Source organism: Lampetra planeri, chromosome 1 (assembly GCF_965212315.1).
Source record: "Lampetra planeri chromosome 1, kcLamPlan1.2.h2, whole genome shotgun sequence".
Classification (NCBI taxonomy): Eukaryota; Metazoa; Chordata; class Hyperoartia; order Petromyzontiformes; family Petromyzontidae; genus Lampetra; species Lampetra planeri.
The window spans coordinates 18,222,006-18,244,072 of NC_136107.1; the positions used below are offsets into that span (position 1 = coordinate 18,222,006).

The following is a 22,067-nucleotide window of genomic DNA, read 5'->3' on the forward strand; positions in this document are numbered from 1 at the left end:
ACTGGGATTCTTGCACACAGTGTTGGTGTATGCTGCTTTTTCTGCAATATTTTGCTGTCTTTTCTTGGATTTTCTGTTTGCACATATTCGCTTTAAGATGTTTTCTTGTTCATGTTTTTTTTCTGTTTGTTGCGGTTGCACCCGATTCAAGAGCCGAATGGTTCACAGGGCTATACCTAATAAATGAACTTGAAACCCATCCGCCCCTGAAGCCATATATATACTATATATAGTCATTGAGCCAATCGTCAAACAATTGTGTGCATCGGTACCACCCAAGGGTGGCAAATGCTAACAATTATTTCCTCGAGGAATTGTATCGATAGATCGCAAATATCGATGATAGCAAGATCGTGGTGGTAGCTTTTTATGAGAAACTGTCATTGAAGAATGATATCTCATGGAGCCTCCACTGTTGTCTCGACACGCTGATCGAGCCTGATGATTGTTAAACGCATCACGTGGGAGGCACGTCACGTGAGAATAATGTGTGTACCAATCGTCAGTCTCTGCACAGCACGACTCGCTGTTGCCTTCCACACAGAGTGGTCCTCACGTTATCAACTCTCTGAAGTAACGTGTATGCGCTAACCGTAATAACAAAGGTGTATTTTTTTTGTTATATCGCGAAAATATATAAATGCGTCGTTAAACTCGTCACCACCCGACACAGCCAATTAGTAATGTTTGTCACGAAAACAAAAACATGCCGGTTAGTTACTACTTCAGCACACCGGCGTGTTGGAGAGGGAACTCACAGCAACATTTGCAATTCGAGTAGCGACGTTTCGCTGGCAATTACGAACCAGCTCCATCAGGCGGGTTTTAACGACGCGTTGATATTTACGCGACCGAATCCAACACCCCCGCCTCTCCCCTTTACTATGGATAACATTGTTCGCGAAAGCCCTCCTACGTGGAAAACCTGTACGCGATAAGCATTTGCTGGCCACCATGGTGGACACTGCTGTCCATGGTGGGTTGCGTACTGGGAGCGGTTGTCGTTTCCAGGATGGCACCGCGAACATGTTCCCTTGGCGGCTTCGTGGGCGAATACCCCAGCAGCATTTCTTTATCAGCGAGGGTGGCTATGTGTGCTGCACTTCTTTCGCACCGTACGCAGACTACCGTGCCGATCGGAGAAGCGGAGGACAACACACTATGAACACAAAAGGCAGTTCTAAAAAAATGAGTTTTCAATTCAGATTCAGCAGCTGCTGCTGCTGCTACTGCCGCTGCTACCCTCGGTTTCCTGCCTCGCAGGATGACAGGGTTTAACTCTCCCTGCGCCTGTCGGACTTAATGCACTTTCCACTGCCGCTTTGAGAAGCTTGGCCACTTTACAACGTGTACGAGCGTAATCCGCTAATTTCCCCTGATAATTATTTTTCTCTCTCTCTCTCGGGGCTTAAATAAAATAAAAACTCGCGTACAGGATAAAGTGTCATTGTAAAGTTTGAGAGAGAGAGAGGAAAAAAAACCCGTTAATGTGCGGTCCCGCAGTTGCTTGGTCACGCCGCTGGCGTGGGAAGCGACTGCACGAGAGGGTGCCCCAGAGAGAGAGAGAGACCCTTTACGAGACCTCTTCGACGAGGTGGGAGTGCCCACATTTTACCCCACCACACACGAGACACACCTACCGTGGTGTGTCCATGTATACTGCTGCGTGTACAGAGAGAGGGGATGTGTGGGAAGGAGTAGCGGCGGGGCGGGGGGAGGGGTTCAGAATCTCGTCCATTGTTTGGCCAACTGCCGCGCCGAGAGATCGAACCTAACCGGCGTTCTCTCGATTTCAAGCGGTTTCAGGTTCAGTTTAATTTATTAGGTTTTACCCTGTGAGCCATTCGGCTCTTGATTTGGGCTCAACCGCAACAAACAATACAATTAGCAAGATGCACCTAAAATGCATTGTACACAAATCTGAACATCACATACGTAAACAATAAAATCCTACAGAAAAAGCACCACCCGTGCACGTGACGATTTAGCTTGCGCCCAGTGTCGTGGTGGCCTGGCACGCTCGTTAATCTATTTTCATCAGCTGGCTCGGCGTCCCTGTACAGAGTGTGGCGAGCAGGTGTGGCGATGTATGCTGCACTTCTTTCGCACCGTACGCAGACAAACCGTGCTGATCGGAGACGCGGAGGACAACACACTATGGCCACACAAAAAAGCAGTTCTAAAGAAATGAGTGTTCAACCCAGATTTTAAAAAGTGGCTTCGAAACATCGAAGGAACGTTCCCGACGGCCGCAGTAGCGCATCTTAAAGCGCGCAATGCAGCGAGGGTGAGCAAGGCGTGGCGAGCGTCACCTCTGCTGTGCAGGGTTTTCCATGTCGCGTTAGCACGTCGCAGCCACACATCGTGACACTGTGCATTCCTGCCGCCTGCATGTCTGCGGAAACTCAGCTTCTGATTCGTCGCTTAATGCACAGCAATAACAGTGCTACAATTGTTATACCTGACCTTACGCTGCACTGTCGCAGCGAAATCGTTGGCTCGTCAAGAGCCGAAGCGATCTCCTGCCCAAATGAACATTGGGGCGGTGAACAGCCCTGAGCCAGTGTTGGAAATTCCACATTCCCACGACGGAGCGTAGCGGGAAGCGGTGGGGGAGAGGGGGGCGAGTCTATTCATAGGATGATGACCACTGTTGACTTCCTCACAAAGTGGTACCTTTTTTATCGTCCCCCCCCACCCTCCCCCATGAGGATGATGAATCAACCCTCCATCGGGATTTGAACTAAACACCTCGCCACTGCGAACCGCTCACTCTATGTTGATCAACGTGTAAGACTTACTGATATTCTCAGGATTATACTGGTAGGAACGAAGTGGACCAGCCACCAATAGATTATATCGTCCGTCCGTTTGTCGGTCCGTCCGATGTCCGTGTAGCAACATTGCCACCTACTGCAAACACTTGGCATGACCCTACAAAAACCGAGACCTAGGCCTGAAACTCTCCCTTCGTATCGTACCCCCGCGTGTGTGAAAGGGAGTTAATGTTTAACAATGGTACAATCCATGTTGTTTATAAATAGAAACATTTACATTTAAAGCTTTTACATAAATAATTAAAACATTTATATTAACAATTAACTCACGGCAGCCTAAGGCCTACAGCTAGGCCTAAAGCCTAGACCTAGGCCTCAAACTCTTCCTACGTATCGTACCCCCACGTGTGAAAGGGAGTTAATGTTTAACAATGTTACATTCCCTGATGTTATTAAATAGCAACATATACATTTAAAGCTTTTACATAAATAATTAAAACATTTATATTAACAATTAACTCACAGCGGCCTAAGGCCTACAGCTAGGCCTAAAGCCTAGACCTAGGCCTCAAACTCTCCCTTCGTATCATACCCCCGCGTGTGTGAAAGGGAGTTAATGTTTAACAATGTTACATTCCCTGATGTTTTTTAATAGAAACATTTAAATTTAAAGCTTTTACATTAAAAACAACTCTCTACCCCCCCCCCCCTCGTCGGCGGCTCTCCAGCCGAGCCAGGCCTTGGACTCTCTCCCCCACTCGGGGTGTATTGAGCTGGGCTACAGCGGCAGGGGGCGGGGCTACGCGGGGCTGGGCGGGGCAACGGCGGCAGGGGGCGTGGGCACGAGGTGGAGGGCGGGGCTACGGGGGGTTGGGGCGGGGTTACGGCGGTAAGGGGCGGGTCAACGAGCTGGGGGCGGGGACACCGAGATGGGGCGGGGCCACGGGTGGCCGGGGCGGGGTTACGCGGGTGGAGGGCGGGGCCACGGGGCATCCACTTATTGGCGGCCATTTTTTGCCATTTCATTTTATTATAGCCATTCAATTGTTCGGTCCTACCAGCCCACCCCACAGGGTCCTGTTATGGACGCACTTTTACCCCTGTATTTTAAGCCACGGTTTCCGGTTGCAGGTGCGTCCTATAACCCCGCAAGAGTGTGTGTGTGAGACCCGATTTGTGCCACTTTCTTGTCACCGGCAACACGGTGGCGGTGCGTCTTACTTTCCAGAGCGTCGTACAAACCGGTCGTTACGGTAAAACAGCTCACAGCAAGCTCACAGCAAGGCTGTCGTCAGTCCAGAGGTCCTTCAGCCCAAAAGCGCAGCAGCAGTTAGCAGCAGCAGCCCTACCAGGGCATACAGCTGCACAGAGGGCCGGCACCACAATGTGTCAAGCCCTAGGGTGGGCACCACAATTTGTCAATCTCTAGGGTGGGCACCACAATGTGTCAAGCCCTAGGGTGGGCACCACAATTTGTCAAGCCCTAGGGGGCACCACAATGTGTCAATCACTAGGACCTGCACAATGTGTCAATCTGGATGGGGGGGGGGGCGCCAGGGCGGCATCCAATGCCCAATCACTCAAACACTTGTCTCCTTAATCTGCCATCAACACCACAATCTCGCCGTGGTGCGTGTCTATTCATAGCTGTGATATATATATAATTTATTATGAAAACGAAATGCCATCCCATGAACAAAACACAATAAACGTGTGGTGGTGGTATTTTGACATTAATTTGAGCTCTCTGTGAGTCCTCCAAATGTCAGCTTTGCTAGAAGTTTATTGCGATCTCCAACTGATGGTGCGAAATTCTAGTCGATGCCACTTAATCAAATTAAGAATATTGCATGCTTACCGCAATAATGAGCATATGCCAGTTACGCGTTCGATGAATATTACGAACGAAACCTTTTATACATTCTCATTGTCAATGTCTAGTGGTGCCTATTCTCCGACAACGGCGTCCTTTGAGAAGCAGAAAAACAAAAACACCCGCAAAGTGGTAGCTTGCGCGGGAAGACATCCACCGCTGCGATGGAGAGATGAGGTCGACTCGCGTGACCATGGATGATGACCATGGGCACGCCAGAAGTTGGTGAGGCTTCATCCTGCAGTCGATAGATCATGACTGATGATGATGGATAACACCTAAACAACGTACAGCATCACTCGACACAAGATATTCATATTCCACCGTGTAAAACAAAACAATAGGAAAATAACAACAATGGATCCCATCGGAAAGAGCAATACCGCCGACGCTTCCAAAGTCTCACTGGCTCTCTCGGGTGGCAGTGGTCCCGTTAAACAGAGCAACACTGTGTTCCCTGAACAATGACCAAAAACACAACCATAGCTCTGGACCAACAGCCGTCAAAGAAAAATGCGCACGGGTAGAAGAAGCCAGCGGCGCACGTGCGCTGCAGCGGACGCGCCGGCGCGCGAGTTCCCGACGCCGCGCCTGGCTCGTCTCCACCATTATCTTGTACAAAGACAAAGGACTCCCCGTATAGCCTTGCCACACTTTCGGGGCAAGTGCAGTTTGCGAGCTCCTCCTGAAGAAGGCTTGCACGGCACTTGGGTGGGTGGCCAGCACCACGCCCGGACGCTTGTTTTTGTTTATCCACAAGGGCGATGTTTAAACACCGCACCAGCAAGGTACTTATATGTGGCTGAGTCGACCTAGGGGAGGCCCAGGACCATTTCAAATAATCTTCACCGGTGTTGGTGGCCGTGCGCGTGAATCGTCGGGTTTGCAATGTAACGCGTGCTAACCACTGCACCGCCGCTCCCCATGATGATGGTAATGATTGGTTTATGATTCTGATTTCATTGTGATTGATAATTGGTTGATGATGATGATGATGATAGTGATGACTGACCACGTCGCGCGTCCACTGCAGGAGTGCTCTGCAGGACGAACACATAACTGTTTCGTCACTCCTGCCCCGGCGGTGGCATCGCAGCTGAGTCTCCGCTTGTGGGATGTTGGTAACAGTCGTGGTGCCTCAGGGAAGAGGGCGCGTGGTGTGTTCGCTCCAGTGGTTTGTGGCGGCGGCGGACTTAGAGAATGGACATTTTGTCCGTTTAATCATCGTTCCACGTGGATCAGAAGTCGTCATCATTATTATCCATGGCCAATCCACTGCTAGATGGATGCCTCCCACTCTCTCCCCCCCCACCCCCAGGCCGTAGCTATCGCAATCCCGCGATGTAATTATTCTACAGTTGAGTTAATTGCTCCGTCGTCTGGGCGAACGCCCTGTCGGACGCGAAGTCGTCAGTGTCCCAATCCCTGCTGCAATCAGCGTTGGTAGCAGCGTTCTTCGCCATTGACGGTCCCGAAGCAGCGATTGGAATTCCACATTGCCATGGCAGAGCGGGGGTGAATTTTCTCAAATAGGATGACCTCCGCTTTTACTTGCAACGAAATTGCACGTCCTTTATGGGCCCCCGCGGAGGGAAAGAGAGCTGAGTTAACCTTCGACGTGGAATTGTATTTGCAACTTTTTGTTTGGGAGTCAAGTGCTCTGCCAAACACGGGTGGCATATTTGGCCTCGGGGTGCCGAGGGTGGAGAAGGAGAGATGGGTAGTGGAATTGAGGAACAGCATACTCGAGAGGGAATGGAGTGTACGTTACCTGTACCCAGAACTTAATCTTAGCTGGGCACACCACAGTAGAGGCCGACCGAAACTGAATTTCTGGTTTCGGCCGAAACCGAAACCAGAAATCGAAAGTAAAAAATTTACTTTCGGCCGAAACCGAAAGTTTAACTTCACTTTCGACCGAGACCGAAACAGAAAGGTATATAACCGAAGTTACCGAAAACAATATTTATTAAATATGTCATGATGTAATGCTACTTTAATTAAAAATAAATCTAGAACTAATCATTCAAATATTTAGGTGTTACTTACTTAGTAATTATATACAAACAAATGAATGTTGTAGTTAAGAAACAACAGTTTTTCCGCATTCAGCCAGAAAGGCTGCCATCTCTTGACCGGTCGTATATACATTAGCGGACCATGGTTGCGGCTGTAACCTCGCTCCCAAGCTGCTGCTGCTGACGTGTGTGTGTTTGCAGCCTATCGCATAGGATTGTCTAGCGCCTACTGACCGGCTGATAGGCAGAATGATAGACATAGGACTAGCGTTATATTCTAAAAATAGATCTTCGGTTGACGAATTACGACCGAAAGTCAATATCAGTTTCAACCGACATTGGAGAAACGAAACGTCATGTTTCTGATCGTGTCCGCGAGCACAAGTCTGATCTGAAACACGGCAGAACTGATTCTTCTGCAGTTGTCGATCATTGCTACAACTCGGTGGGCTCTCATGAAATTGTCTTTTCCGAGACCAAGGTTCTCTGCAAACCTCCCGGCTACCATCAAAGGTTTGTACACGAAGCCATACAAATATACAAACACAGACATAATTTCAACCGTGATGATAGGTACAAACTTAGTAATCATTGGAAAGATGTTATCAACCACGCAAAAAAGACTTAATTACACTTTTTTGGACCATCTTATCTGACAAGCACTATTTTACTTTACTTCACCGAGTGTTAACATCCCCAGTTATTTTTTGGCAGTGCTCTCTTCATTGTTCAGCCAGCATTGGTATAAACATGCGCATTTTCGTTCTTTTGTCTATCATGTGTATCAGACCTCCCCTCCCCCCTCTCTGTCCATTGTGTTGGCGTGTGTAGCAGCAGCCGCGTCCAGGTCGTCGTCCATTGTTTTGGCCCCGCTCCCTCCCCCTCCCGATGCGTTGTGCTTAGCACTCCGTGCTGTCTTTGAGCCCCGCCCCCCTCCCTCCCGATACGTTCCATTCATTGGCTACCACATTCTGATGAGCCCCCCCTCTCCTCCCCCCTTCAACTTACTTATAAGGGATTACTTCTTGAATCGTTGCCTCACTTGATGCAGCTAATTCGGCTGTGACGGTCCCACCTGATGACGGAGACTTGTGTTGCCTCCGAAACGTCGTGATTTTTGTTTTTATTTTATTTTCATTAATTTTGATGTTTTACCTACGTGACTTTATCGAAAAAACCTAAGAATGTTTGTGGCTATTAGTCAACGTGGCAATTTCTGTCTTCACAGCGACCATGAAAATATTGAGTGGGAAAGAAAACTCTGCTGCCTGTAGCTGTGCCCTCGCTCGGCCAAAGTTGGCTGGGTGGCTTAGAGGTCAGGGCGCCAAGCTGGCACCGCTAAGACCCCGTTTTCAAATCCAGGCAGCTGCTTGTGATTAAAACTACGTTTTCAGGTGTAGTTAGCTGATGGTCTCAACCTGGTTATCAATGACAGCACAACCAAATCCACCGTATTCAATTCGGGTCTACAATTAATTCGGCTAAATTCCAAACAATGTCGGTATGACTGCTCGCAAAGAACGTTACTTTCTGTGGCAGGGTGGGTGGGAGATTGCTGTGTGTGTGGCCCAGAGGTCACTTGAAGGAATTTCAGAAGCAGTTCTGATAACCACTTCTGTAGGTCATCGTGTAACACGGCAGGGGAGCGATGAAAAAGCAACAGTTTTGAAATGTGCTGCTCGCAGTCTCCCCTGCTACTTGGGAAGGCACAACGAATGCCATGAATTCGGTGGCCGAATACCCCACAAAGCTATCCCGTCCTCATAAGCAACAGTAATTAAATTTACATTTAAAGAATGCCTTCACTCAAGGCGCTTGACATAACTCACAAAACGGTGACAGAACAGAATGACTTAATGGCAGAGGCGTGCTACAAGGATTGAGGAATGAGTCGACAGCGATAGAGGGGTACTTACGGATCACGAAATGATATGGGAGGGACGGGAAGGAGTGGAGGGGCGAGGGGAGGGAAGAGGAAGGGAATGGGCAAGGGATGAGAGGTGAGGCTTTAAGAGAGGAACGGAAGGAGAAGGAGGGGGGCGGGTTATGTTCTGCGAGTTGCCAATGGATCCATCGTCATTTCGATGACGCGACATGACACCAACATGCGCAACGGAGGGAACATTTTTGTGGGGAAAAGACCACAAATCTCGCATGGCGATATGGAGCTGCAACACACAATTGCACGCACCCCACCCCACGTTTACACAGTGGGGCCCACACAGTGGGGCCCACATAGTGGGGCCCACGCATTCTCAAGAGCCCTGACGAGAGACGGGAAGAATAGCGAGACGTGGCCCCTCACAGCGAGTTGTGAGACGCACGTCTCGTGTACGGCACGCTGAAAAGCATTGTATTTTACGCTATTGTATGCTCACAGAATAGGACTTGAAAACTTCATTGCATAATGTACTTGCTCGTAATAGCAAAGACTATTTCCCGACTTGTCAGTGTACGATTTGGCAGCATGGGCAAATATTTTAGTGATTCAACGTACATATACGGTTAACCAAAACAAAGATAAATATCAAATGAGAGAATTTAACCTACGCATATTCCAGAAACACAATACCTTTGTGGAAGTCAAGAGTTATGGGAACTCAATTTGCAGAGTTTACCTTTGTTACTTGGCCATGAAATCGAGGGTTGAAATTTAAACAAAATAAAGCGAATGGGCAAATATTTTAGTGATTGAACGTACATATACGGTTAACCAAAACAAAGATAAATATCAAATGAGAGAATTTAACCTACGCATATTCCAGAAACACAATACCTTTGTGGAAGTCAAGAGTTATGGGAACTCAATTTGCAGAGTTTACCTTTGTTACTTGGCCATGAAATCGAGGGTTGAAATTTAAACAAAATAAAGCGAAAAAAAATTTCTTTTCAAAACTCTGAAAAAAAATTCTGAGCATGACAGTTCCTACTGAAGCCCACTTTATTGGAGCTGAAGTATATAATTTACGAAATCTGGAGCCTGGTGCCAGGAAGCCTACCGTTGCCTTCCTCGGCAAATTCCAGGGGCCCCTTTTTTGTTGTAGCAAGCATTTCAAATGTCACCGGCTCGCCTCGCGCTGGCGTTCGGCTCCAGTTTGCCTTCCCCGGGCCGACGAAAAAAACAGTTGCCAGTTGAAATCAAGCACAGCTGTGGCGCGCCACGGCTCCCATTACCGGCAACGAGTAGAAAACAGTCTTATGGCGTTAGGAGTCACTCACGGGGGCCTAACATGTGCGCGGCAGGCCAGTGACTTGAGGTACGGCACCTCCAAATCGGCTCTGACAGTAATCAGGTGCAAAATGTTTCTTTCTTAGGGGGAAATAATGAGCAGAAAGCCGCGCCAGGCAGGCCCGACTGTTTGGCAATTTGTCCCCGAAATAAAAAACGGCGCGTATCATCAAAAGTTGTATTGATGAGTTTGGAGGAACGCGCCGTTCGGCCGCGCGGCGTTCAGAGTAAACAAGCATCTGCTTCTCGTTTTGGACGCTCGCGTTTTGAATTGGTTCACGGCGGAATGAGATCCTATATGAAGTTACAGAAAAAATGTCCACAGTGTATAGTTGTGGCCGTTCTAATGGTGGGGCACGGAAGGGTGGGGGGGCGCAACGTTTGTAAAGGTTGGCTAAAAAAAGTAGGTAAACGTTGCAGGAGTTACACGTGTAAAACTGACAATGTTAGAAAAGTCAAATTGGTAAGGAGGCGTAGGTTTAGGGGGCTGTTTTGGAGCGAGCGGGATTTATTTAATTTCGCGATGTGCGAGCAAAATCCGGGATTCCCCTGTGCTGCGCGCCACAGGTCTCTGCAACAGCTGTGCGTAAAAATTGTTGGCTGGCCGGGGTCTTCCAAATCCTGGCATTCGATGGAGAAAAAAAAAGGAAGAAAAAAAACTACTTTTTTAAATGTCAGACTTGGAAAGGAAAAAAACCCCAGTGCAAATCAAAAGAAATCACGTCAACAAAATATTGTAATAAAATTGGAATAACGTAAACCTTGCCCTGGCCCTGCAATGTCTCCACAGGGACATCTGCTTGGCTGCTTAAAATTGACATTTTCTGTAACCATTCCAGAAAAACCACTTCCTTACAACTGCTATCGGAAATAATTTGACCGGAACATTTGTTTAGCAAGTTGAGCTTATTATTGTTATTTTTATGTTGCAATATGTTGATCTGATTTTTTTTTTGCTGAGGCACAGAGAAAAGCAGTGGGGACTTTAGCAAACTACATTGGTAAAGAATTGAGCCTGCTATAAACACTACATATTTTATACCGCATTTTCACAGACACAATAGTGAAGTGATCTGTTCAGGTATTGAACAATTAAGTATTGTTTCAATAATACTAATACGTAGTAATAATAATTACATATCTTTGTCAATTTGAATTATGGGAAAAAGTCTTCCCACAATGTATGTTGAACTTCTTTCGCACAGTACGTAGCCAACGATGCTCATCAGTGAGATTGTTTGGTTTTACTTCACCACACTAGCCAGTGTGGGTTGATCAAGCGGGCCTCAGATATCACTCGCCACTAAAGTCAGCCATGACACTGAATTAAACTCAGTCCACCATGTTTATAGAATATTTCGTTAAACCCTGCCCTACCACTCGAACCCCAACAACGATATTTAAGCGACATTGTATGAACACAAATCAATTTCGGTCACAGGAAGTCATACAACTCTTTAAAAGCGACTTTGGTAAAGGACGATAATAGGCACCCCTAAATTACAAGCCTGCATGATGGGCGCTGCGATGGCGAGATGTTAAGGACCTCGCCTGGTATACAGGAGACCGTGGGTTCCATCCTGACCCCGACTTCTGTATATTGAGTTTGCATGTTCTCCCCGTGGTCGCGTGGATTTTTCTCTGGGTTGTACGGGTTTCCCTCCACATTTAGAAACAACATGCGTTTAGAGTATTTGGCTGCTATAAATGTACACATGTTAAGCCACTTCGTGGCCATGTCGCTTCTGAAAAGGTATAAAGCTCAGTCGGCCTTACCTGGTAAAAAAAAAAGTTGTTTAACATCACCCAAGCGGCATGTACGGGAGCGTGCAAAAACTGAAATGTTTAAGACACCACTTTGTCAGTCAGTCAGTGCAACTGAGAGGCAGCTCTGCGTCAAAGAACGGAGCCAAAAAAAAACCCATCGAGGCCCTGTCGCCCGGTGTTACAGCCGAGAGAATTACCGTCTAGACTGTAGACGCCCGTCGCCTACCCTGTGGCAACGTGACCCCCAGAGAGGGCTCACTTCCTTCTGACACACCTCCCCGGCCACAGCGGAGCCGTCGGGCACAGACCGCTTTGTGCCCCGCGTGCGTGCGCGCGTGGTGTGGCGCAGTGTGGGTTACAGAGGTTTGGAGAGTCGTGAGCAAAATAAAAAAAAACTCAATGCATAGCGACAAACGCCGGTCATCACGGAAAGAAACCCGGTCTGTTTTGTGTTTGTAATGGGAAACATAATCAATTATTTAAACATTTTGACTCGGGATAAACGTTATAAAACGCCACCGTGAAATTGTTATTTATAATTTCGACAGCATGTACACCTATGGAAAATAAACACGTTTTTTATAACAAATGAAAGGCGGGGGGGGGGGGCCTTTGACAAGATAAATAAATGGTTAGATTGTAGAAGGGAAATAATAAAATACAATTAACATTTTATTATTTCCCTTCTACGTGACTTTACCGAAAGAACCAAGAAGATGAATCCCTGCAGTCACGAAAGCTTTAAATCGAAATTTAGACTGTAGAAGTTTTGTTGTTTTTTTGCCAGTGCCTCTTGCGTACGTGCCCGTTCGTGCAAACAGCCCAGCAGCGGCAGCCAAGGAGCTACCCAGACCTGCAACCCCCCCCACGCCAAGATTAGCGTGGCACCAACCCACAGCACCGCTCTCCGTCCCTCCCTCCCCTGCTGATCGCGACGGCAGGTGTGGCGGCGGCGGCGGCGCAGTGGGATTACGCGGCCAGGTCTCAGCCCTCCTGATCTTCAAAGAGGCCCAGGAGCCCAGACATGCCCTTCCACACACCACACACCCCCCCTCGCAGTAAAGATGAGTCAACCCCTTGCCGGTTATACCCAACTATGCCCCCGTCGCAAGCCCCCCCCCCCCCCCCCCCTTTGTATTGTCATCACATCTCCCCGCCAATGTTTCACGAGCAGTTAAGTTCGCGAAGAAGGCACACATCACGGACTATTTTATGAAATAGTCGTCATCGGTCATAATCAATCTACGACTGGGTGAGGGTTCCCACGTGCTGCGCGGATCACGGGGCTTATTTGGCCATATTTCACCATGGCGGTTAGTGACGGGGTGTGTGGGGGGGGGGGTGGATGCAGAACGACTTGAGACGACCACTCACCACTGATGTTAGCACGTGCCGAATGAGTCCAATTGTCCATTGAAAAATTACCAGGAAGAGAACGTTTAAATTTTCGATTTAAAGCTTTCGTGACTGCAGGGATTCATCTTCAAAGTCATAAGAGACCCCCCCACCTCCTACGCATTCCACAAGTAGTGACTAATCCCATATCTGCATTTTCCATAAATATGCTAAATCCATCTGTTAATATGCAAATTACTTTGTCAAGGCGCCCTTCCTCCTCTAACCCAGCTTAAATATACGCTGCCAAGCTTGGTGGTGTTCATTCAGACGCTGTCTTTCCGACAGACTTGTTCTTCACCTGAGGACGGCTGCTTGCGTTGTGGCCGAAACGTCGTGAGAATTGTATTTTATTATGTTTTATTTGTATTATTTTATTATTTCCCTTCTACGTGACTTTACCGAAAGAACCAAGAAGAACGTTTTAAATTGCAGAGATGCAATATTGTCCCATGTGTCTGCTGATGTATCACGGTAAAATAAATAATTGTCAAATTTAGCAGTGAGCCCTCACAGAATGCAGCAACATGCACCAATGGTCAAGATCCACCATTGAAAACAGTCCGCAACGAATATGTACAGCTGTACCTATTACTGAAATCATCTTAGCCACACTAATTGGGTAACGGAGGAGACATTGCACGGCTGTTTCTAATTTTAGAACGCTCAGTTAGGGGTCATCCATTTACTAACAAAAAAAAATCTGTCAAATACCTAACCCCTCCCCCCTCCCTGTACGTATGCGAACTTGTACACCCCTCCTCCCCAAATCCTATAGAACGGCCAATATTTAATCCACGCAGAAACGATCAAGGATTAATAATATGAACGTGTTTAAGCGAAAAGATGGTCCACCGCCAGACTATCTAACTCATTTGAAGGTCAATGTAGACAAATTATTATCGAGGCTTCACCCCCCCCCCCCCCCCCCCCCGTTTCTTATGCGTACGTACATTGCCAGTAGACACCCCATACGAAAGCGTACGCATTTGTGTTACCCCCCCCCCTCCATGCGTACGTACGAACTGGATGGCCCTTATTCGTAAAGGTGAGCCATTGTTATTTGTCATGTTATGATTGGATGACATTGAGGTGCGCGCGTGTGTGTATAAATGTAGGGCCCCCCAAAGGTATTTGAAAGTCTCATTCGGTCCGCAGTAAAGAAAACGTTCCCCTCTCCGAGCCTCGTAACACCGACATACATGAGTAAAACACATTCCTGCGGAGGGAGCTGCTGGTAGAAACGTTGGGTTGCTCGGTCAATGGCCAGGGTCAACGGCGGCGTGGTGTATTCCGCAAATATGGCCGACTGTGAGGGCGGGCACAAGCCGGCGTGAGTAGGTTAAACGTTGAGTTTTATAAGGGCACCACGGGGTGACCAGCCCCTCCCCACCCCCCACCCAGCCCCTCCCTCCCCACCCAGCCCCTCCCTGCACGATGGACAGACGGACACAATAATCCCCTGTGGGCTGGTGTAACCAGGAGGTTCCTACCAGTATCACCCTGTAGGTAATGTGATGAGTCACAGTGTCAGTGAGACACGGCAGTGTAGTGGTCACTTGAATTTCAATTGTCGTTTAAGTTAAAACAAGCGATTTCTAATGGCCCCTTTTACTTTCTTCTCAACGGGTGATTGAATATTGTGAAAGTGATGGTCTATTCCATACCTTAGATTGGAGAGTATTAATGATGAAGTAGGTATATTGAGATTGTTGGGAGACATGCAGATGTTTTTGAAGTCAAATGGTATTCTATGATTTCTACGTACCACTTTAGTCGGGTATCGATCACTCTTGTACAGTATTTGTTTTAATGGGTGGCAGAGGTCAACCTCTGTAGATACAGTACTGGCAGTATGCCCAAAGCCTACCCCTCGTGGCCAATTTTGATAACCGCCTTGAGTGGGGAATTTCCATGGGTTTTCTACTTTAAGCAAACACGTTACAACTTACAAGGGAGGGTAAAACAATCACTTGAAGTGGTTTATGCAACTGGACACTGGTTCTTAACCACTGCATCTGCTGCCAGGAAGCGTTCCCCCTGAGCACCTACAATTGACTGAATCGCTTATTGGTTATACAATAATATATACACTGTACTGGATAGACTCCTTTGTTGGATATCATCAATGCAATCGATGGAACCACCAATTACAGTATCAGCAAACAATAATTGATTCGATATTATAAATGTAACAAAAATAACAACTACTTATTGGCAAAGTTTATTATTGTATCCATTGTTAGAAATCAGAAATGCGAGATTGATTCACACATTTGCAGTAGTTGGTCATTTTGGAAAATGCACAGGCAGCTTTATCAAGCGCAGGCTATACTGCTATAGGAGTAACCCGTTTGAGGGTCGCTTAGGACTTTCAAAATCCTCTGCGAGTTTGGGGGGGCAAACCACACATTGGCACACAGCTCAGTCAGTCACTTGTTATTGTAAAATGCCCCCGGATTGATAGAGCGAGTTGACGTGAGATACAAGTTTTTGAGTTCGAAAACCTGCCACTCTCGTACCAGAGAAATGTGACGTCACATCAAAATGCGCAACTTTAAATAAATATAGACAAGTTCTACTTAATTAAATAGACTGATTAATGTTTTCTCCTACAACATCAGAGTGCAGTGCCATATTAAATATGTACTACAATGCAATGACAACAGCTTAAAGCGATTTGAAGCATGTTTTATTTGGGGGGGGGGGGCAGAGCTTTGTGACGTCATATCTGAGGGGGGGGGTCTGACTTTTTGTGACGCCGTGTGAAGGGGGGGGGTCAAAAATCGTCCAAAATCGCGTGCCGTCATTTATGGACGGCCCCTGTACACAATGCAAAATTATAAAAATAGACTTTTGTAGTTTTTTTGTGGGGGGGGGGGGCGCAATAATGCATATATTTTGCACGCAAATGAGCGGTGACGTCACATTTCTGTCATGTCACCCGCATGCGGCAGCGTCACGCAGTGTGCCTGCTGACGTCACGACCCCCCCCACCCTCCGCGTAGGCCGTGTATTAATCCAAGACAAGAATCCAAGTCTCGGCCAAACCGGGTGGTCAAGCTAGTATCTTGATAAACGTGACTATCTTGCTGGGTGGTGATTAAGAATTATGGCATAAACCCACTTCCACGTGGCCTTAACAAAACAGAACGTTTTACACGGTTTACATTCGTCAATAACAGGCACATGAAGAAGGGTCATTACTTTAAACGTCACCTATTGACTATTTTTGGTTTCCTTTGACGAATGTTATTTGTGCACCACTGTCAATTGTCACCAAAAAACTCCAAAATGACATGAAATTGAAAAAAATTATAGCTGACGTTTCGGGCAACGGTCCTTTTCCATGAGGCAATACACTGTCACCAAATAACTCGTTTTAACTTCGCATCGAGGATGTATATGAACTTCGTTCGAGACTCAATCATCAGAGACACTGAACCACCGAATTGTATACGTTATACTGGTAGGAACCTCCTGGTTACACCAGCCCACAGGGGATTAGTGTGTCCGTCCGTCCGTCGTGAATCCAAAAATGGGAGGGGTGGGGCTGGGTGGCGATGGGAGGGGCTGGGTGGAGAGGGTGGGGAGGGGCTGGGTGGAGAGGGGAGGGTGGAGCTGGGTGGGGAGGGGCTGGTCACCCCGTGGTGCCCTTATAAAACTCAACGTTTAACCTACTCACGCTGGCTTGTGCCCGCCCTCACAGTCGGGCATATTTGCGGAATACACCACGCCGCAGTTGACCCTGGCCATTGACCGAGCAACCCAACGTTCCTACCAGCAGCTCCTTCCACAGGAATGTGTTAGTGGGTTTACCTGCAACACACGGCGAGTGTCGAAGTGGTGACCGCGTCTAACGCGTCGGCTTTCAATATTATTCACAACACAAGTTGTATTTTGTGTTGTGCTAGACATACACAGATTTACGCGTTCTAACCCCAGACCCCCCCCCCGCCCCCTTATTACGGAAGCGGCAACTCGTCTGGCCACGTTCTGTGTCCGTGACGGCCCCCCACTTCGTTGGCCGTGTCGGGGTTGTGGTGGGGGGCTTTCACGACACATTTAAATTTAAGCCATCGAACTACACCCCCCCCACCCCCCCGAAAAACCCCCATCCACCCCACCCACCCAACCTTTACTATGGCTAACATTTGATTCACTAACGCCTAACTTCGCTAACAAACGACGGCGTCTTTAGGACGCAGTTTGGGCTACGGCTACGCGGACGAAGCTCAACGCGGACACGTGTACGAGGAACCGGATCCGCCGCGCGTAAACCGGGAACCGGATCCGCCCCGGCGCGAGCCCGGTTCCCGCTCACGTGACCCGAAGGTGACTCACAGCTGAGCGGTGTACAGTGCAAGTACAGTGCTGCTGGGGAGAGAGAGAGAGAGAGGGCATTTGGCGGCAAGGGAGGCGGACGAGACGCCGCAGGGGAGACGCGTACACAGAGGAGGAGGTGGTGGTGGTGGTGGTTAGCGGGGGGGGGGGCGGACCCTAAGGGGGGCACGTCGCTCGTCCGTGTCCTGCGACCCGACCAAGAGCCGGACGCCGCCCTCGCCATGGTAACCGCCTCATCCATTCTCCCCTTCTACTCGTGCCTTCATCGTCATCATCCTCCTCATCATCATCAACCAGGGCCTTCAACCTGATCTTGGGTTCTCTCCGTGCTCTCCTCCTCCAAGGCATTCAGCATATCCATGGGTCTCCCTACGCCTTCATTCTCCTTCACAAGGGCATCCCACAAGCCCTTAGGTCGTCCAGTGCCTTTATCCACCTCCACCAGGGGCTTCAACACATCCATGGGTCTCCCTACGCCTTAATTCTCCTTCACCAGGGCATCCCACAAGCCGTTATGTCTCCCCGTGCCTTCATCCACCTCCACCAGGGGCTTCAACACATCCATGGGTCTCCTCGAGCCTTCGTCCTTCTCTTCTCGATCCTCCACGGGATTCGTGTTGCCCTTGGATCTCGTCTGGCCTACATCTTCCACTCGAGTGCCACAGGGTTTATCATCCTCATCATCATCCTCACCCCCAGGCACTTACTTCATCGTTGTCGCCTCTGATCCTTAGTCATCCTCCCGAATATTCTTGGTTCTTTCGGTGAAGTCACGTAGATAGAAAACAAAAAAGAAAAATTAATGAAAATTCTAAATGAATGTAATAAATTAATATTTTAATTTTGAATTTTCTATATAAATAAATGAAAATTAAAAAAATAATATTTTGAATTTTTTTTCTACGTGACATTACCGAAAGAACCAAGAATATGAATTCCTGCAGTCACGAAAGTTGTAAGTCAAAATCCTCCCGAATGGTTCATACTTTTCCCTCGTCCTGTTGTACCAAATGTTATGCAACCTCATGACTTGAGTTCTGAAAGTCCCGGGGTCTTTCCCGGCCTTCGCTCCTCCCCACGTGGGTGCCATGCGCCCTTTGCGCTCTCTAGAATATACTCGAGCCGTCGTCCTTGGCAAGGTATTTTTTACTCTTTGGTTTTTTCGGTAAAGTCACGTAGGTAAAAAATAAAATGAAAACAACTAAATTTAATCACGACGTTTCGGGCGCAACACAAGCGGTCCTTCTTCAGGTGGGGACAACGTAGCGAAAGCACAACCGCTTAAGTGTGTTACTACCTACGTGACTTCACTGAAAAAAACAAAGAGTATATGAATCCTTGCAGTCACGAAAGCTTCAAATCTAGAATTAGGGTCTTTATTTTTCGCTATATTTTGAAAATATACATGTACATTAGCGTGGACCTGTTGGTAACATGTTTTAATAACACGATGGCTTTCACACGTTCAAATTTGAATGTCCACGTAAAAAATATGAGAAAGTCAAGCGTGTGCATTTTTGCTTTCACTTGGCGCTACTGAAACGACAACATTAATGACAATTCCTTCCTTGAATGTAAATGCATACAGTGCATGCGGATCACCACCTTGAAATAAAGTGGAATTTCCTAACCTTCCTTGTACAATTAAACGAGCCATGCCCATCCTTTGGTAAGTGTGACATGGTGATTAATTTATTAAGGGCAACTCGAGTGGGGGAATTCTTTTTGAGATGGGTGCTAAAATAGACATCTCAGCCGTGGACTGGATGTCACTGAAAGTTACCATTGCAACCGTGGTAACTGGGAGCTGTGCTGACTGACAGCGCAAATAGTTTTGAACTTTCCTTTGTGATGAGAAAATGTTTTAGGGGAAAACTTGAGAATCGCATAAAATATGCATCAAAGTGTAGCGTAAAAACATCAGAGGAGATGCACTTTGAGAGCAAATAGATTTTAAAACCAATTATATATGAATATATTCACTTAAATATTTTGGTCAACATGTAAAAAGGAAATAATTCCATGGAGAAGAAACAACTATGAAATTGTATGCAATAATAAGCAACATCACATCTGCAGTCATATTTTTCATGATTGAAATCTGTAAAATGCGCCAATGAAGAGACACTTATTCATAAGGACACAAGCATTCGAAAATGTTATTTGTTATGATCTACTGAGTATAATACACATGAAATGAAATCTTTGCACAGACCTGATTTCTCATTTTAAAAAAGGATCTGAAGGAAACGCAGCAGCACTGGGAAGCAGAGGTAATGATGCCCCTGGTCGGTGGCTCAGTCCTCTGGCTTGTGATGATGCAATATCGGTATACCGGTGGTGAGTGAACATATAAGCTACACTGAGAAAATAATAAATCACATCACCACATCACAATGTGAAATATGAGACGCCAATTGAGTCCGGTGCTGATTTATTAGTTATATTTTTTTTTATTAATATCGTAATCAAATTGTACAATAATAATAATGCCATTTGAAATTACGTGAGAATATTAAATATATATATTTTTTTCTCTGGATGCTATGGTAAGAGCTCATTGAAATTATTTCCTGAAAATCCTAAATCACTGTATATGATAATTCTTGAATAAAATCACCTTATTCCCTCTTGGCTGACTTTACCTCACGACATAAAGTGGTATGTTTGATTGATGCGTGATATCCATGGTATACGTTTGTTCTGTCCAAGAGTACTACAGGATTTCCATATATTCAAGTGCCTAGGTGACCAACTAGATGATACCCCTGGCTAATTTGAAACCTTAAACAATGGAAAATGTCTTAAATAACTTTGAGAGGTATATTCTTGGTTCTTTCTGTAAAGTCACGTAGGAGGGAAATAATAAAAATATAAAACAATACAATTCTCACGACGTTTCGACTGCAACACAAGCAATCATCATCAGGTGTGAAATCCACCCAAATAGTTTTACCCAAATTTTTTTGCTGTGGATTTCACACCTGATGATGATTGCTTGTGTTGCAGTCGAAACGTCGTGAGAATTTTATTGTTTTATATTTTTATTATTTTATTATTTCCCTTCTACGTGACTTTACCGAAAGAACCAAGAATATGAATCCCTGCAGTCACGAAAGCTTTAAATCGAAACTTTGAAAGGGTTAACTGTCTGACTCAAGTGACCATAATTATTTTTGTAAAAAAAAATATATATTTTGCTTTTATTTATTTAAAGTGTAAAAAAATGACTGCAACAGCATGAAAGGAAAGATTTCAACTATTTGCCATACATGGAACCAATTTGGCCAATAAAACAGCAAGTCAGAAACTAGAATGACCAAACAACATATAATAAACGACCCACACAGTCAAACAGCATGCAAGAAACTGACCTGCACAAGCAGCATGCAATTAAGTGATTTTACCAAAGGAACAGCATGTGAAAATACTGACCTGCTCAATGGTATTAAAGAGAATGCCGTTGCCATTACAGACAGCTTTGGGTAAAAATGAACACACTCATGAGTTCAATAAAACACTGTAAAAAACTTATTTTTTTACTCCATTAATTGTTATTAAAATTTCCAATTTACGTTTTAGGTGCAGCTCACAAAGCGAGCCGACCCAGTGGAGCTCAAAGCTGTCTTCACAAAGGTAATGTTTCACCTTTCAAAAAATAATCGTCATTTTTTAAATTGCTTCTGTCTCCCCCCCCCCCCCCAACAATTTTTTGCCAAACGTGCCATCGGTGTTATGTCACGAGACGAAGTATCCATTCGGACCTCTTCATTAGAGCATTGCAACCCGTCGCCTACAAAAGCAGAAATCACAAAGCTACCTCTATAATGTGCGATTTTGCGTATGCAAGATGGTTATTATGGAACAGTCTGCAATCAAATGCTGGATTTGGTAACGTTAATTCTCAATCAGAGGGGTGTTCACAAGTGGAATTTTACTACTTGCTAAACTGCATAGTTTACACGGTGTTGTTTTCGGGCAACGTTTGCTATTCAATCTACGCGCCGCACATGCTCATCTGTTTCTAATACATTCTTTTGCTTGGTGATGTCATGAAAAGGCTAGTCGTGCCATACATAGTTCTCATCATCAGTCCGCACACATTGTGTTTGGGTGTCAATGTGATTTTCAATCGCATTTAAAGGGAAATACGCTAAATCAAAACCAGCAACGGGCAAAAATATAGTTGTTTTATGTCAAAGGGTAATTCATCACGAAATTCCCATGCACTGTATTACAACGAATATTTCAAATTTGACGATGTTCTCAAATCATGGTTTTGAAAATGCCAACCGTCATCGATTACATTAGTTAGTAAAAACATGTCGAAAGGTTACATCTGTTTAGCTTATGTATGTAATGCTTTTTCTTTTTTTAAGTCCTTCAACAGCATACACAGGTATGTGTAAGAATAATAATTCCCTTTATCGAGGAAGGGCTTAATGAGTCTCAGGACTTTATCAGAAGAGTTCTGAATTTAGATATTTTGCCAATTCTATTAATGAGTATTTGGCATGTGAGAAGACTTCACATTCAAAGGGCTTAAGCTCTAAATTCCACACAGGTAGACTCAATAATCCATTGCTATACAGCGGTGGCCACTAGGTCAAACCTGTGACATGATATTCCCTGATATTCCCCTGCCAAAGTTCCAACTATGTTCA

General features: G+C 46.2%; 1 protein-coding gene across 4 annotated transcripts in view; it reads left to right on the plus strand.

The window, feature by feature from the left end:
* Positions 1-17,352: 17,352 nt before the first annotated feature.
* The window catches only part of LOC144719421 (electrogenic aspartate/glutamate antiporter SLC25A12, mitochondrial-like), a 33,767-nt gene continuing 29,052 nt past the window's right edge, over positions 17,353-22,067 (plus strand). For 2 of the 4 annotated variants that reach the window (XM_078595324.1, XM_078595332.1), the window contains exons 1-2: positions 17,535-17,627; positions 20,986-21,039. In XM_078595324.1, the coding sequence (XP_078451450.1) occupies positions 17,625-17,627; positions 20,986-21,039 (57 nt within the window). In that variant the 5' untranslated portion in view covers positions 17,535-17,624. The other 2 variants (XM_078595340.1, XM_078595349.1) reach the window with 2 other exon arrangements.